The sequence below is a fragment of the Ruditapes philippinarum genome, unplaced genomic scaffold (genome assembly GCF_026571515.1).
Source record: "Ruditapes philippinarum isolate M1 unplaced genomic scaffold, ASM2657151v2 ctg6604_1_1_1_1, whole genome shotgun sequence".
In the NCBI taxonomy this organism is placed as follows: domain Eukaryota; kingdom Metazoa; phylum Mollusca; class Bivalvia; order Venerida; family Veneridae; genus Ruditapes; species Ruditapes philippinarum.
The window spans coordinates 45,361-63,154 of record NW_026859892.1 but is presented as its reverse complement, the minus strand read 5'-3'; the positions used below and the strand labels follow the sequence as shown (position 1 = coordinate 63,154).

The 17,794-nt window shown below is 31.1% G+C and overlaps 1 protein-coding gene across 1 annotated transcript; it reads left to right on the top strand.

Moving 5' to 3' along the window:
- The first annotated feature begins 3,493 nt into the window (after positions 1–3,493).
- On the top strand, positions 3,494–14,812 carry LOC132758216 (guanylate-binding protein 1-like). The gene is made up of 10 exons (XM_060749772.1): positions 3,494–3,807; positions 5,824–5,901; positions 7,863–8,092; positions 8,283–8,410; positions 8,576–8,685; positions 9,267–9,682; positions 10,334–10,608; positions 12,064–12,285; positions 13,178–13,274; positions 13,729–14,812. Exons 1-10 carry the CDS (start codon positions 3,677–3,679, stop codon positions 14,103–14,105), a joined length of 2,064 nt encoding a protein of 687 aa, XP_060605755.1. The 5' UTR covers positions 3,494–3,676; the 3' UTR covers positions 14,106–14,812.
- The last annotated feature ends 2,982 nt before the right edge of the window (positions 14,813–17,794 follow it).

Below are 17,794 nucleotides of genomic sequence, written 5' to 3'. Positions count from 1 at the left end.
ATTGATTAAAAGTTCCATAGCTATTGAAAATAAGTTTAAACTGAGTCAAATCGTATACTAATGTACATACACAGTGTTAGTATTAGTTACATGCACTGCAGTTATCGCACTATCTGTCGGGCATTAAATTAGAGCATGGTCAATTATTGACTCAGTTTTCTAGGGTTTACTTCTTTTAAAGACGGAGAAAGTGATAATTCAGGCGTTAGACACTAAGTAAATATAGATAGCCTCGTGTTTCGATGCTCTTTATATATAATTATTTCACAGTGATATATTATGTCTATCCGTCTGCATTGTATATAATGAATACAAAATTTGTTTAATCAGAATATGTTTGACTCGTGAATACCAACAGTTACTGTTGTATTTTTATTCTATGCTTCGTCACTTGTTAAAAATATTGCATTTTGTTTTTACTCTGTTTATTATTTTTCGAAGGTACATGCCAAATATGTGTTCCTTTACTGTGATGTTTTATATATTTAACTTTAAAGGTAAAATAGAAAAGAGCAGAGTTACTATATTATTCTTTAAACGGCAGCATGGAAACATATGGTATTATTTAAATAATTTTGTAATTCATTGCATTTGACATCTGTTCTCATTCCATTCATATTCCATGATAAAATGCCGAGGCCCGATTTATTTTTGTTTTGTTTTTCATTTTATATTTGTTCCCCGCCATTTTATGAAACATATTAATTTATTCTATATAATTTATTTTTATGTAATTACCGCGCGCTCCTAGAACCGTCTAGGCCTAATCATACGGGGGGATTGGGACCCAGTCTCTCCCCGTGGGAGAGGAACCTAATATGTTCATTCATTACGAACATGTGGCGTTCGTAATGATTGAGCATATTAATAAGGTGCTCTCTTTCCGCTGTCTGTCTTTGGGGTATATAGGTTTGGTCATATTTTTGCTTGTAGTTTGTATTTATTGATGAGATATTCTTTTGAGTATATTTATTTTTATTTTGCTGGATGCTCATGTTATTAGTTTTAGTTTGTGAAATCGGTGTATTAGATTCAGTTTCTTTTTTGTTTGTATCGATGATTTCTATGTTGCTTTGTGTATTGTAAGTTTTCTTTTCATTCGTCACTGTGTTACTTTCGGTGTTTTTTTGTTTATTGTTAATTGTATTTTCATTGTGCTTAGTTGTTGCAGTTTCTTGTAATAAGTTTGTTTCCAATATTATTTTGATTTCTTCTTCATTTTTATTTTTTATTTCATTTACTAATTTGTTTATGAATGAATCAATAGTTTCGACTTTTACTTTAACTGGTGTTAATTTATTTTCATTTGAACATTTCTTTAAGTATTATTTTTCTTGGTCATTATTTATTTTGTTTATTCTGCTTATTCTTATCAAGCATTCTGGGCATTGGTTGCTAGATGCCCAGTGCGGACCCTTACAGTTCGTGCATTTCAGTTTATTTGTGCATTTTTCTGAGTAGATGTGCTGTTCGGCACATTTAACACAGCTGCTTTTATTCATGCAACTGCGAGAAATATGTCCGAACCCTTGACAATTAGTACATTTAGGTAAGGTGGTGTAGCATAGAAAAATAGGTATGGTGCCCCCATGCACCGCCACCTTGATAGGCATTTCTTCTGAATTAGATATGATTACTGCATTTTGTTCATTTTTTGTTAGATGAATATCAGAAATATCTTTGTTTTCTTTCATTAATTTTTCTTTTAGAAGTAGGAAATTATTTTTATCTGTTATATTGATTATTCCTTTAATTTCTTTTTCACACCTTATAACCGGTCGGGGCCCGTCTGTTGATTCAATTACTGAAGGTGCTTTTTCCGTGTTGAAGTAAACAATATCATGTTTTTTATGTTGTGATTGTTTCATTTCTTTAATTGTTGTATTTTTAACATACACATCCGCTTGTAACATTTAGAAAGGTTCGTTTTTCTTATATTTGATTAAGCCTATAGTTGTTTTTTGTGGTTTATTCTGTAGATTATTAGGTCTTCATGACCAAATTGGAATTTTAATGCCTCTGTTAATTTTGCCTGTTTAATATCTATTTTTATTTTGCCTTTGTCTAGTCTAATATTTTGGTGAAAGATTTGACCTACTTGTTTAATGAATCCTTTTGTGATGGCCTCTACCTTTTGATTACCTATTACCCCACTGACTGCAGAGATCACTACAGTTAGCCACATTAAGTTGGCGGACTGTAGTGATCTTTTCACACTTTTTTTGCGGTGTCGCGGTTAATTTTTGGCGCGAACTACCTTCGCGCCTGTTCTTTCTTTCCACCATTGAAAAGGTGTCAATGTCGGCCATCTTGTTTCTTGGTTAAAATTTTATATCTTTTCAACCAATTTACCTTTTTCTATTAAAATAATATTTTTCCTCTAATTCGTACTGATTCTAGATGAAATTCTTTAACTGTTTTCACTTGAAAAATATAGCTTTTGGGAACTTAACAATTAATTCTGATTCTATTTTAATTTTTTTCTATTTCGAAAGTTTCTAAAAGATGGCGGCCAATTTGTGTTTTTGCCGAAAAATATTTAGTTTTCCTAATAATTTCTTATTTTTTGAAATTGATTATGAATGATTATTTTTGCTACAAATATATATTTTTTGTTCAGAAGTTATTCGTTATTATTTAAATATTTCCATTTGTATATTGTTATAAAAGAATTATTTAATGTCCACCATTTAAAAGGTGTGAAAATTGGCGGCCATCATGAATTTTTGCCGAAAAATGAAGAAAAAATGGCAATTAATCCTTTATGTTGTTCAACTAATTTTTTTTACTAAATCCGTAAAGTTCTAAATGCATTTGTTTATTTATATCTGTGAAAAAAGGGATAATTTTTATATTTGTTTACCTATAAAGATCGATAAATTCATATTCTGAACCTAATTTTACCTCCGATTTTCTCTGTTTTTCTCTTTGCCTTTACTTTTATTAATCCAGATATTTCTTCTATCCTCAACTGAATAGTGAGAGATTTGACAATCAAATAATTAATGAGAATCTCGATATGACCGATTTTCCCAAATAAAAACTTAATTACTCTCCACAACACTTCCAATTAGACTATGTGTAATTATAAGAAATAACAAAAATGATTTAATTCACTATTGAGAAGCTTGATAGAAATACAAGATTCCCAATAATAATTTAAATCTGCCTTAAAAATCTAATAAAAAGTAATTAATTAATAAAAAAAGGCCTAACTTTAACTTTAACACCTAAATAATCAGATTACGATGTGAACCGCTCGGACGTTAACACCTGAATGTAGTTCCTAATCCTGAATGCTGAATGAGTGATAATGAGAATGCTGAATGCTGATGAGTGACTCTGCCAACAGAAAGCGTTTCTAGCGTTTGATAGACGGCAGGTGGAAAGAAAAGTTACCGTCCCCCTCCAGCAAGCATAAGAAATCAAACTTTTAGATGTCAATCGTGCAATTTAAAATTTAGTTACATTAGAAGATGTGTTCTTAATTTTATCTGCTTTTTTAATTACTACTTGTTTGTAAGACAAGTGAATATAACTGTTATTTACATACTTGTTGTAATTATTTACTTTTTTGTAGTAATAAGAATATATTAAGTCTATATTGATATCCAGGTGTACAATACTATTACGAAACTAATATTTTTCAGAAGTAAAGGAAAAGGGGTTCCGTCCTATGCATTCTTCTTTGACCTCATTGGATACTAGATTGTTGTTGACGTCACCTGAAGATAGTGCACAAGACTCTTATAGACATGAGATTCGAAGTAGTATACAGCCTATTGCGGTTGCTCCAAAAATGCACAGGTACGTGTATTAACAAAATCATGTTATTCTTTCATAGAGAATATGCTTTAAAAAGACATTAAGATGGAGAAGCTATATGATTCATTATTAATCAGTATGAATTATAAATACTTTGCCCAAGTATTCGACGAATGTGGTTCTGACATAATTACTAGCGGCATCGGCTACATTCAATAGTCTGCATGAGATTCATAAATAAATAAGAAGTTGTAAAGGGAATAGTTAGTAAATCCCTGGTTTGCAACTTGCTAATACGCTAAATAGAATGTGGAAATGGAAACGAACACAAACCGAATAAAGCGATCAAGGCGGCATAAATCGACGCAATGGCTATGACATTTAACAGTCGACTTTTTAAAAACGACGTTATTTATATCTTTTGCTGAATAGCATCATGCATAATCATTAGAAATTTAGAAGTCCCGACTTTCTTCCCTCTTTACTTTTATTGGATATATTTGTTTATCTCGATATTTTTATTTCGATAATTTTAGTATCTCGAAGTAAAAGTTCAGCCCAAATAATTATTTTCATACTATTATCTTTTGTTTATCTCGACCACTAAGACTTTCGTCTGTCCCCTCAAGAGTTGTGTAAAACACAAACCAGAAGATAATCGCTCAATATAGTGTGTCATAATGATGATTATGTTTGTATCAAGTCGAGCTTTTTTTTTAAAAAATTAATCAGAGTGTTGGTTGATTTATGTCAAAAATAAGTGAATTTTCCGTTATTTATAAAATATTTAAGCACTGTATTTATAACATTATGACTTAAAATGTAAATGAAATAGTACAAATATGGAAACATTATCGTTGCAATATTTGTTCACAACATTAAAAAATATCAAACAGGGGTCGAACAAGCTCGGAAAAAGCCCGTTAACTAACCGGGGGGGGGGGGGTATCGACCACGTTGAAAACATCGTTTGCACTTTAGCAGTGTATTACTGAGTAAACCTCACTAAGTGTATTTATCACAGACACCCGTATTTCCGCTGTTAAACAACCGCTAATTAAATATTGGTAATAAATTAAGCTCAAGAAAACTATACATACTAGTACTTTGTTAATTTGACACCAAGTATGTACATGTCTTTTGTAAATATCACATCTACTTGGTTCAAAGCCTAATACTTTTATCTCGACATTTCGTTATCTCGATATTTTCAGACGGTCCTGATGACTTCGACATAACGAGGTCGACTGTACATCTGTGTTTGTTTTTCTTATCTATATGCTGCTTTTAGAACACATTATTCATTTCTGTCTTGAATGTCGATCTATCAAACCTTCTTTGATAACTAACCAGCTATAATTACTAATTTCTCCTCAAATACGTTAAACAAGATTTCTTATTTACTGATTGGATGGATAACATCTGAATGCTATCAACTCGACAAGAAATCATTCTCGAATTTATAATGATCATTTACATATTATAATTGAAGGCCTTTACCATCTGCGGGAACACCGTCTGAGAACGATGATCACACACCAAAGACATTGAGGTTAACTTACATTTATATAAAATGTAATACATTAATGACAGAGAAGTCCTGTATTACTATTAACGATACAACACTTTGCTAAGAGTTTAACGTCACCATTGAGCCACTTCATGTACTCAGACAGTTGGGCATTTGATCTTTAAAAGCCTTTTAATGCAAATAAAATACAAATGTATATATTTGTCAATCGCAGCATATATACTCATCAAATATATTAATAAAACTTAATATACGCTGTTTTAACTCATATTTCAACGTCTATAAATATCTACACAATACGAATGTTAGGTGAAAAATAATTCATACACCTTCGTATTTCAAGTCCTGTTTCAATATCAAAATTACTAAAGTAACCTTAATTGAGAATACTTATTAAAGATTTACACAATATCTTAGTTTTGTTTTATGATATTTTTATGTATTTGATTGAAATTGAGTAATGTCTATACATATGCATATCTCAGATAACATTAGTATTAAAAGTTAATAAAAGGATTTCAAAACAGTATTTCTAGGATTTTGTCATCGCAGCCAGAATCGCTTAAGGAGACTGAGGAAAAAGCAGTGACAACAATTGAATCAAGGTAACTTAAATTTAAAAAGAAAACTTATTTACAAAAATTGCAAATCAATATGGATATTTACTGCTATAGTTTCACGAGACTTGTATTTATGATAGTGACTGTGTTAAGCAAATTCTAATTCTGATAAAATGTTTCGTTGCATACTTTTGTTTTGAAAAAGTTGATCCGGTTAGATGCTTTCCTGCTTACATTTGTAAGTGCATGATGGAACGGGAAACAAGTCTAGGTTGTCGCTGCAATCGTGACAATTCGGGCGATTCCGTCATACTGCGGAATCAGACGAAGTAATATTACGGAAATCTAAGCGTGTTTAGTTACTTCGGTAATCCCAGTTTGTTTCTATAAAAAGGATTTCTATGTTTATTTGATTTATCGGTTTAAAGCGTAAGTAGAAGGAGGAAATAAATTATAAACGAAAATGTCCCGTTTCAATTCGTTTTCAAGACGCAAAAGTTAGTTTCTTATATGATTGATTTTTTTCTTCATTAGTTTTATACAATAGAGAATGGCTATTGTAGAAGTATTCCGTCTTCAAAGGACGGTCCTACCTACCAAAAGATCGTGACCGAATCACACAGAGATTAGTGCGAACAAGTTAAAATTGCATAGCTCTATCACATGTGTCTGCTTAGATCTACTGTGTCTTATATTTAAACGCAATTCTAACGTGGAGTTAAAACTACAGTATAACGTCTCGGTGATCGATCATCCAAAATAGCCCATGCATATCATTAACCTTACCACGTGCTGATCTACAGATAGCGTATCCTGTGTTGTCGGTATATCTGTGATCAACAGACATTTTAGGTGTAACATAACTGATACATGCATATTAATTGGTACCACGTAACGAAGTCTTTTAGTACATTGAATTGTCTTTAAAGCTTCTATTTCAATGAAATTAGCAACTGCCAAAACGAATGACTCTTTCGGCGAAAAAAGTGAAAAATGAAATATGCACACCTGCTAATAGATAGATACTTTCATTTCCTCCACGTGGGAGAGCAAATGTTAGCATTTTTACGATTGACTATTTTCTTTATTAGTTTTATACAATAGAGAATAGATTTCAAATCGTTTTTAACAAAAAATATTCGTTTTTCCAAAAAAACGTTGTTACTGTTATCGTCATCATGTTCCGGTTCAGTTATAACCAGTGGACTTCTGGTCCTTCTTTTGTCCAAATTAGCATGCATAACACAGGCACAAATGTACACAGGTGCTCGTCCAGTCTTGGGGTTACCCTACCTACCCCTTTAAAAATGAAACTTTTTTTTTCGAAAAAATAAATCCTAAACAAATCCTTTATGATAATCAAATAATTAAAAAAATAGTGATAATAATTTGACCCTCTTTTCCTGTAAAAACATAGGTGCCTTGTTTTTTTTACTGGTATATAAGGTCAATTTATTATTTTTGTATAATCATTTCTTTATCATAAAGAGTTATTTAGGAGGTTTTTTAAAATAAAAAAATAAAAACATTTTAAAGGGATGGGATGATGGCACGACTAGGCAAGCCTTTCTTTTTAAAAGGAAACTTTATTGTTCTATTAAATTCAACAAAAGGAAATATCTTATAAAATTCGAGAAAAGCAAAGGCATATCTCCATAGAACTATTAAAAACAAGAAGTATCTTAAAAAAAGACTTAAAAAAGACACATTTAAAATATTACCAGATGTTTGTCATTTCTTTTCCCGGTGATGTTAATCTTGCTTTCAAATATTTTTTTCTTTATTTAGTAACTTTAAGATAATATATGTCTTGGCGTTTTGTTGCTATGTTCAAAATTGTGATTTCTATTTGCATTGCTATCCATTGATTCCCTTTGCTCTTATATTTCCAGAAGCATTTATTATCAACACAATGTAAAATTACGGTCAAATTTCATACTTCAAGAACAAAAAAAACTTAATTGCTGAAATATTTAAAGAAAGTTTAACAGTTATTATATTTGCAGCAGGTGGTCTTCAAATGATTTGGAAATATTCCAACATCCAATGCGGTTGATCAGTAACGTTATTGAGAAAAACGAAGCAGGAAAAGAAACCAAGACACTCCTTAAGAGCGAAGAAGAAGTATTTGATCAAATATCAAAGATAGATTGGCCAATAGTTGTTGTAGCCGTTGCAGGTTTGTCTAAAACTGGAAAATCGTATCTATTGAATCGTCTGGCTGGGTCGAGCAAAGGTATGTCTGTGCAATATTATCGATATCAAATTAGTTACAGAATTCACTGATCTTATTTCATTAATACTACAAATTAATCAAAATGACATTTGGATAGATATAAAATTATATATTAAGCATTTTGTTCCTTACCGTTAAGCCCAACAAAGAAATGGAAGTAAAAGTTCTGTTTTTGATAATGATGATTTAGGTTTTGAGGTGGGAGATACGATTGAGAGAACAACCAGGATTATTTGGGCATGGTGTAAAAAACATCCCACTCAGTCGAAAACTGTTCTGTTGCTTCTTGATACCGAAGGAATTGGCGATGTTGAAAAGGTATGAACAGTTTGTTTAAAGCATTTGATGTCTTGACAAAACAATAGGTAAACACTATCTATCATATTGTACAAACTAATTTGTTTACGTTCCAAGCTAATAACAAACCTAACAAAGAAATTTAATGTAATTTTAAAGACATTTACTGATAATCTTATTAAACAGGGTGACCCAAATCATGACAACAAGATGTTTACCCTAGCGACACTCCTTTGCAACTGTTTAGTTTACAACATGAAGGGAACGTTTGATTACGACACCGTCTCTAAACTCACGTATCCTTTTTATTTTGAAGTAACGTGACTGTTAAATAAAATTGTTTCTGAGTTTAAGCTTTTGCTTTCACGAATCAAATTGAAATTTCAAACAATAAAAACATTAGGTATATATTGATAATTCATGATAAGGTTTGATATAATGGAATACGAATTGAGAGATTTAACTATAGGGTTTCACAAAACCACTAATTATTATTTATATTACATCAGAATGTGTTTTGAAGCCCTCTGTTGGCATATAATTATGTCATTTTTCTTGGGATATTTATGTGGCTAGCAAATAAATGCAGGCTTAAACGTGAACTGATATTACATTATTATTCTAACGTTCCATCATTCTGATATATTCTTATCAAAGAAATCGATATAAAATTCCTAGACTTCTTTTTTTCCTAATCTTCAAATGATATGAATAAATAAATAAATAAATAAATAAATAAATAAATAAATGAATAAATAAAATATAAATAATATTTTATGTAAGGATTCTTTTTTTCTTAAAATTTATTCCGTTTAAGATTATCCTTTAAATAATTCTCCTCATACAGTAATGTATTAGCTTAACTGAAGAACTATAGATTTGTAACAGAAATGGCAAGCAATATTAGATTTCGGGGACAATCGTCTGAGGATAACCAGTCGATCAGTCTTATACTTCCTGACTTTGTTCTCTGTTTGAGAGATTTCTGTCTTAAATTGATAAAAGATGGGAAAAAGATAACAGAAAACGATTATCTTGAGCAAACTTTAGCGGAGAACAAAAACAAAGCAGAACAGTTCAACAAACCAAGAGAATGCATCAGAAACAACTTCACGAGACGCGAATGCTTTGCTTTCCCATTTCCATGTAATATTGATGATCTTGAGAATCTTGAAACTTTGAGCTTTACCGATTTATCTGCCAAGTTCCAGGATGTAACAACTCGGTTTACATCCTATATATACACAATACCACCGAAGGAGTTACTAGCCAGTAAACCATTAAATGGACAAAGTAAGTTGTCAATTACCATAATTATTGAGGGTATGTAATTTAATTTTGACATACATACTATTTAAATTTTACTTTTTTCGGTGAACATTAAATGCCTTAATAAGGTAAAAAGTTCATTTTACTCATTCTCATTATTACCCCAAAATCGACTACGACTTAACTTGACCATCGGCCTTCTGAACTTGTTCACAATATGTCATCAAAACAAAACTGTGCTCTTTGACGTCACACCTTTATGTTGAAAGCATACATATTGCCAATGACACATCGTATAAAAAATAGTACACATTTAATATGAAGCCTAAATGAGTGACGAGACTTATGACTAGGCATGGAGACATGAAACACTTTAATAATAAAAAAAATGTCCCAGCCAACGTTTTCAAAAAATATTAGCATTTTAAGTAAAAAATGTTGATGTTTTTTTTTTTTTTTTATTTTTCCAGTTTTTTTTTCTTTCTTTAAAAGATTTTTTTGATTAATTCTTTCGGTTAATACGAGCCTAATATTTTACTCACATCTCATTATCCTTTTATACCTTCAGGGAGTCATTTATTTGCATCACATCATAATCACCCCTTACCTCTAGAGTTCTTTATCCTTTTAAATTTATCACTTACTTTGAATGATATTTTTTTTTTTAAATTATAGTGTTCGTAACATTGGCTGACCGGTACGTCACGGCTATCAAACACGGTGCTGTACCAGATGTTGATGATGCATTTACAGCTGTAGCGAAAATAGAAAATGCTAAAATTGAAAAAGAGGCTCAAGAAATTTTTGAAATTGAAATGGAAAAAGTAATGCTGCCAGTCTCTGAAAGTGATTTGGGGGAACGTTACACAACCGCACAAAAGATAGCTCTTGATCATCTTCGACAGAATGTTATTCATGACTTTCAAGCGAAATGTCACATTCAAGCGCAGGTGAGAGACTTAAACTATGGTTAATGTTAGGCAAAGGGGATGCCTAAACTTCCATCCAAAGTCTAGTCATTTTGACAAGTATTTATTAAAAGGTTTTGTTCTGAAGTATTTTTATTCGGCTTGTAAGTTCTTGGTTCAATTTTTATATTTAAGTCACAAGATATAACAACTACAACAATTTAAAATGTTAAAGTCTCTGTGTAAAGTGTTTTTTGTCGCCGCACAATTTTCATATTTTAACAATCTTTCCATGAATAAATCGTAAAGAATTCATTTATAAATAGAGAAGGAATTAATTATACGGTGTATATTTGTTTAGATGACATAATGTAAGCAATTTCAGAAACCAATGGTCAAAGTCAAACTTGAATGTTAAGAGTCATAATATGTTAGCGCATTGATAATTATATTAAGTCCATATCTTTTCCATTCATTTACAAATTTTCAAATGACAATGATCTAATATGCGGTACTTAAATGGCACATTATGCCCCAGACACGGGTAATGTTTCATGTTTAAAAAAGTGCAAATTAAAGTTTTATTACATGTACATAATGGTTTAAGAGCATGTAACATGCTTATTACCTAGAGAAAGTAAAAAAATGAAATGTCATAAAAATAGCATAATATCGACAAAGCTACATTTTAGTACAATGTAATTAATTAATATAACTGCAACCTGACTAATTGCCAAAAAAAAGCAACAGAAGCAGGGATGATTCAGGTCAACGGCTAGTGAGAAACACTTTGAAAATTAAATCAAGATACTTAAACATATAAAGAGTTCATAAACAAAAAGTAAAGGCATTTCTGGAATATGATGGACATTTAAGATTAGTAAATACTGAGTGTGAATAAGTTTGTAGTTTAAATGGCCAGGGCAAGTTAAAGCTTTTAGAGTATAAATTTCACAAAATAACATTGGTGGTTATGAATCCCGTCATTCATGGATGGATTTTCAATTAACTAGGAATAATGTTTTGGGCTCATTTCGACTTTTTTTCATGTTAAACAGCTAGAAAGATGGCGGTAACACTTGGATGTCAAGATAGAACATGTTTGAGTATTGTGATACCTTTGTTATTCGTTTCTTAAAATAATTTCGCACACTGAGAATATCAGAACATATTTGCTAATGTTCTATGTTTGTACCATGCAAAGGTCATGTTGTTGTTCTGGGCCCAGCTGGAACAGTACTCAGAAAATAATAATAATAATAAAATAATATTATAAATGTGGCTCATTTTCCGTCATGGACTTTGGATTATGACATGATGAGAAAGATGTCCAGCTAGCTAGCTTATGAAAGGTCCGTGGTTTCTTCGTAGGTACCAGTTTGTGTCTGAAATAATGATTGTAGGGACACTTGAGGTCTTCTACCACCAGAAAAACATTACCGTGTCGGGTTTACTGAAATCCAACTAAAAATAAAAAAAATATTTATTTATTTACAGAGGAAAATGGATGCGATTTGGGACAAGACAATAGCAACTAATGAGCAAAAAGTTCGAGAGAAATGTGAGAATACATTGCAGAATATTTTTGAGAAATATCTGAAAAAGAATATAGAAAATCGAGAATATGAAACAGCAGGTGGTCATCGGAGATACAAGCGTGATGTTGAAAGAACCAAAGATGAATATGTCAGTGTTCTCAGAGACTTCAGGGAAAACGAGGTTTACACATTTTTTGATCTTATCTTGTTTCTTTTATTTCCCCGTTGTTATGGTTCTTATTGGAAATGCTTACTGCTGCAGGATTAAAAAACTATTGTATCTTATAGCATCGAATAAAGAATACTTTAATGTTCGAAAGCACAATTTGTCTTTTTAAAATTTATAATATTTTTTATTCAGCTTATATGATCACAAATTGCACATGTCCGCGCTTTTTGATAGTATGATGGCCGTAGTGTCAATTATGTATTAACATAAAAGAGACTCAGATAAATCTGAACACGACAGTTTCACGAGGAGTCCTTTAAAGACATGCTTCCATATGATGCATTTGTAGATAATAGCAGCTGATCTTTTTAAAAAGCCTCTGTTCATAAGCTTTAAGGACAAAACTGTGATATTGTGCTGGCTTGTACCATTACATAGTGCATATAGCCTCAATATTTATAAACTGATATTGCACTCATATTTGATTTAAATATTCAATATTCAATATTGTAAAGCAAATAGTCAGAAGCACAGATATTTTGTTTGTACCATTGTTTAGTTGATCGCGATACACTGCATCATCCCCCAAGAGTCGTAAATGGCCCCGCTCATGTGTCCCGTTTCTCTTTTGACTTTGAAAACTTACTGTTAAATATTCGTAAAGAAACAACAATGTCTCACCCTCAGATATTTGATATGTAGTATATCCGTGCGACTTTAAACATTTCAAAGGGTAACTTTTGGCATTTTTTAGGAATAAATCTTATATGAGCGATATTGTTACGTTAGAACTCTCTCGTTGTATTGTGCTTCTGTAAAATATACTTATGGCTTTTTCTTTTTGTAACTTTTTAAAGAAATCATAATGTATTCATCCGATAAAGAACTATTTATTACTTTATAGATTTTAGCTACATGGTATAGATTTGTAGAAAGTATGACCAAAACTGAAGCTACAATAATTGAAGCTGATGGAAACATTTCACAGCAGGAGAAAGAAGGTATTTGATGATTGTTTCTAAAGCAATTATTATAATAAAACATTATTGAAATAATCCATTGGCAACAGCTTGAAGATTAACTGTGTGATACTCCGATATGAAAATGATAATGAATTTCCTAGCGTCAAACTATCTATACCGATCACCCCTTTGCTTCATTTTCAACTTCATCAAGGAATATCAAGTAATAAAATTTGGGATAACAGAACGCATCAACTATCATATAAAAACAAGCATATTATAACACACGTAGTTTACATTAAATATAGTCCACATTCTTAAAGAATAACAGTTAATAAATCAAAGGTAAACAATTTTTAGAGCTATTAAAACATATTGCAAAATGGATGTACATTCTTCAAAAAAGTGTTATTAAGTGAGTGAAATAGAATGTTTCTATAAGCATACATTATTGCATAACATTCATGATAATTAATTTATTCTACTTTGTCAGCCGAGCAAAGGCGAAACAAAGAAAAACTCGATGAATTATTGAAGCAGCAAAAGAAAGCTCAGGAAGACGCGTTAGAGAAACAGAAAAAAGATTTAGCAGATCATTATGAAAAGCTAGATAAAGATCGTAGTAATCAGCAAGCAGCAGATAAAGAAAAGTATGAAGCATTGGTGAAAGAAAAGTTGGAAAAAGAAGCAGCACAAAAAGAAGCTGAACGCTACAAACTTGCACAAGAAGCTGCAGAAAAGGAAGCTGCACGCTATAGAAAGGAACAAGACGACGCTCGAAAGGAGGCTGCGCGCTTAAGAAAAGAAGAAGAAGAGAGAAAGCAAAAGTGGGTCCCTACAAGAGTATGGAATGCGATCTTGAATTACTAAGCATAAACATTTGCTTTCTTAAATACACTATGAAAAACTTTAAGTCAGTAGTTACACATGTGTTTTATGTACAAGTAATGGTGTGATATCCGTTTAATTTAACGTTTCTTTGCACTGTGTCATATTTACATAGAGGATTTTATTGTTTCTTGCACATTTTTGGTTTAACATTACTTAATCATCGAAAAATCAACATTATATCTAACTTCATATAAGTATATTTTTAATTTTATAAGTTTATTTCCGTTTTAATGCTATAAATGATTTGTGAAACAAAATCATACTTATTTCAACATTTTACATTCCTATTGCTTGTCCTATTTAAGTAATTTTAATTTAATTAGTTGTTATTCAAAGCTTGGTATTTAGAATTATAGATTTTTTAAACCCTCAAAATGTCAGAAATTTCCAATTAGAATTTACCATTTATCTTGACAACTTTAAGAACCATAACATCTCAACCATAGCAAATACTTGAATATAATAAGAAAATTATAAAACAGTTTAATTGCTGGTACAACATGTACATGAAATACACCTAAGGATGAATTGTGTTGACTAGCAATATGTTATTGTATCAACTAAGTAATTTAAAGGTGATAATGAAATTAAATGAAATTATAAAAGTTTTTTTTTTTAATTTTAATTTTTGATAATTTTTCAGCATGTCTTTAATATGTTCATTGGTTCAGATAACTTCTGATTGTCGGAAATTTTCAAATTCTGGGCTTTTTGGTGTTCGGTATTCAGAAGTTATACTTTATATTTCTTGCGTATGAAGATAACAACTGCAGCGTGTTTCAGCTAAATTGATTTGATATTTCTTTAGATGATGATTTTCAACAACTATTTTTTTCCCAAAAATTAATGAATTATTGCTTTAAAATAAAATTTATAAAATTAGATATTCCTTATTGCTTATATTATATCTCAAACACTGTCTTTAGTTTTATATTTTCATATCGTTGCTACCCAGGTTATTGCAAGGTTTTACCAGAGGGTAAATGTATACATAACTATATTATATATATTTAATTCTTCTGTAAGTTAACTAAGCAATATCAAATGTCCCAAATGGCGTTGGAAATATCGACACAGGAAATGTAATGAATGTCAACTTTGTGAACGCTCATATGGCAATATCACAAATTAAATATGTTAGATCTGGAACATATAGTCAAGTCAAGTGAAAAACATTTACTTCTCTCATTTCATGTACAAACATGGCACAATGAGCATGAATAAAAGTACAATAAGGCTCAAATAGAAAATAATAAACATACGATAAGGTTATTCTAACACAAAAATCTATAATGGTAAAATAAAGAAAATGATACTAAATGTTAGATAAGTATTCTTTCAAGCATCAAGTACGTGGAGAGCCAAACCTGTTCTATATATTGCTAAACACATGAACTTATAGAGAAACCTAATCTAATATTCAAAAGAGGGGGGGGGGGTATTTTTTTATTCTATGAATGGTGTCTGTTTTTACTTTAATTTCAATCAAAATTACTTAGAAAATTTATAGTGAAAATGTAATTAAAATTGGTAGGTTTGGTGTTGAAGAGAAAAAAGGAAAAACTGAAATAAAACAGAAGTAAAAGGAGAAATTGAAAAAAAAAATCATACGTAGCATTAAATTGACGATTACCGCTCAAGATATATCAACATTTTTAAACATATTTATAATACTATATCATGGTGCGAAAAAAGTATTGAACAAAATGAATATACTATTTTAGTAAATATGCAAATCATTTTCAAGGTATAAATGGAGAAGTTTATTGTTTACCAACAACAAAAAGAAACGAAAAGAAAGGGAAAAGGATAGAAATTCCATGAATACTTTAATACTCTCAATGTAATGGACTGCGAATGGCATAAGAAAGGAAATTACAAAAATAGCATGACATAGCAGATGCTGTTGCATTTACTCCCCTTTAGTTAATGTTAGGTACTAACAGATAAATTTTTTTAAGTGTTTTATTTTGCAAGTGAATTGAATATATTTCATAATTATTTTATATAGAATTTTCAGATCGGAGTGAACTTGTGATCTCCGCCTACTCTATCGTGGACTTGAACTTAACCAGAGCACGATCTGGGGCATAGAAGCTCAAATAAAGTTTATCGGCGATAAAATGCGCCCCAGACGTGCCAGGTACACTCCCAACCCACCACTACCCAGTGGATGACGGGAGTCATGATTACCCCCGACTGCACGATGAGCCCAATGCAAAAATGGCGGAGGTCACAGTTCCCACGATCTTATATGACTGAATTAGCTAATGGCAGTATTTACAATAAGCATTTAAATACCGGTAAGTTCGGCTGTATAAATTGTTTGCGCGTGCTGTACACGTTATAGTTGTCGTAGTTGTAAAACTAAATTTTCCATATAATCAGAAAAGAGTTATATAAAAGATTTAAACATACAGTATGTTACATTACTATTTTGAAAATAAAAGTAAATGAGAGAAAAGAACAATACATAGCAAAGTAGTTTTAACATAGACAACAAGAGGAAGAATATTTTTTTGTATACTATTGATAGAAATGACACATTTTATATAGTGAATAATGGCATTAAATTTTAAGAAACGAAAATTTCACCGTCTTCTGACCTTTCCAATCAAAATAGTATCGGACAAATAAGATGTACATGTTGTTTTTATTTTTTTGTAAATAAGCCTTAGTGATACCCTTGGGCGGCCAAAAGTGACCCAAAATGATAATTATCATCAGTTTGCTTGGTATCCATAAGGCCATGCTTCAAGTCAAATGTCTAAAGCGTTTTAGCTTTACACTATACGACCTTTATGTGTTCCCTATATAAACCAAGTGGCCTCTGTGGTGGGGCTTAAAATGGCCAAAGGGGATTAATATCAATTATGTTGAAATTCTTAAGGCAATGTTTCATGCCAAACAATAAAATCTTTTTCATTTCTTTACTTTCTAGATATCTACTTCAAACTTTAAAATGTACTGATCATCTAGTTCTGTGAAAATTTTCACAACACTAGCAACAAACATTTCGGAATTACCCACCATGAACTTTCATGAGAAAAAAGTTGTGTTTTTTATATAATTATTTTTTATTTCTTAATGTATCTACAGCAACTTCAAACGTCACATTCATGCTTATAATCATTATTTAAATAATAATGCAAATTCTAGCACCAACATTATCCGAATTTTCATACTGAACGTTCATGAGAATAAAAGGTGTTCGTTGTCTACAACTTTCTTATTTCTTAAGGTATGTACTGCAAAACTTCAAGTGTTTGTTCCTATTTAACACTCACGTGTGAGAGAGATTCAATTCTCTAGCCTAACTAAACTACTCATACTAAACTGTTCATAAGCACCATAGGCTAATGTTTATATTATTACAAGTATAAAACAGGTTCTTTCCAAATTTTTGGAAATTCTGATTTAGCAATATTATGAGAATATAGTCACTTGACTTGAATCCGTGTTGACTAATCCGTTACAACTCGTCTAGGAAGCATATAAAGCATACACCCCCAATGTCCATGTTTTGATGGGTTGTACAAGCACATGTCTTTAATTTGTTAAACGGCGACATTACCCGCTTATTGTCACTCAGTGGCTTACATTTGCTTCATCTGTCACTTCGATATGGCGCATGCTAACATTAGGCGGCAGAGGCTTTGAGATAAGCA

Coding starts and splice junctions, on each gene's coding strand:
- LOC132758216 (XM_060749772.1), top strand. CDS start 3,677: ATGCATTCTTCTTTGACCTCATTGGATACTAGATTGTTGTTGACGTCA. Junction 3,808..5,823: donor GTTGCTCCAAAAATGCACAG/GTACGTGTATTA, acceptor ATTTCAAAACAG/TATTTCTAGGATTTTGTCAT. Junction 12,286..13,177: donor GAGACTTCAGGGAAAACGAG/GTTTACACATTT, acceptor ATTACTTTATAG/ATTTTAGCTACATGGTATAG.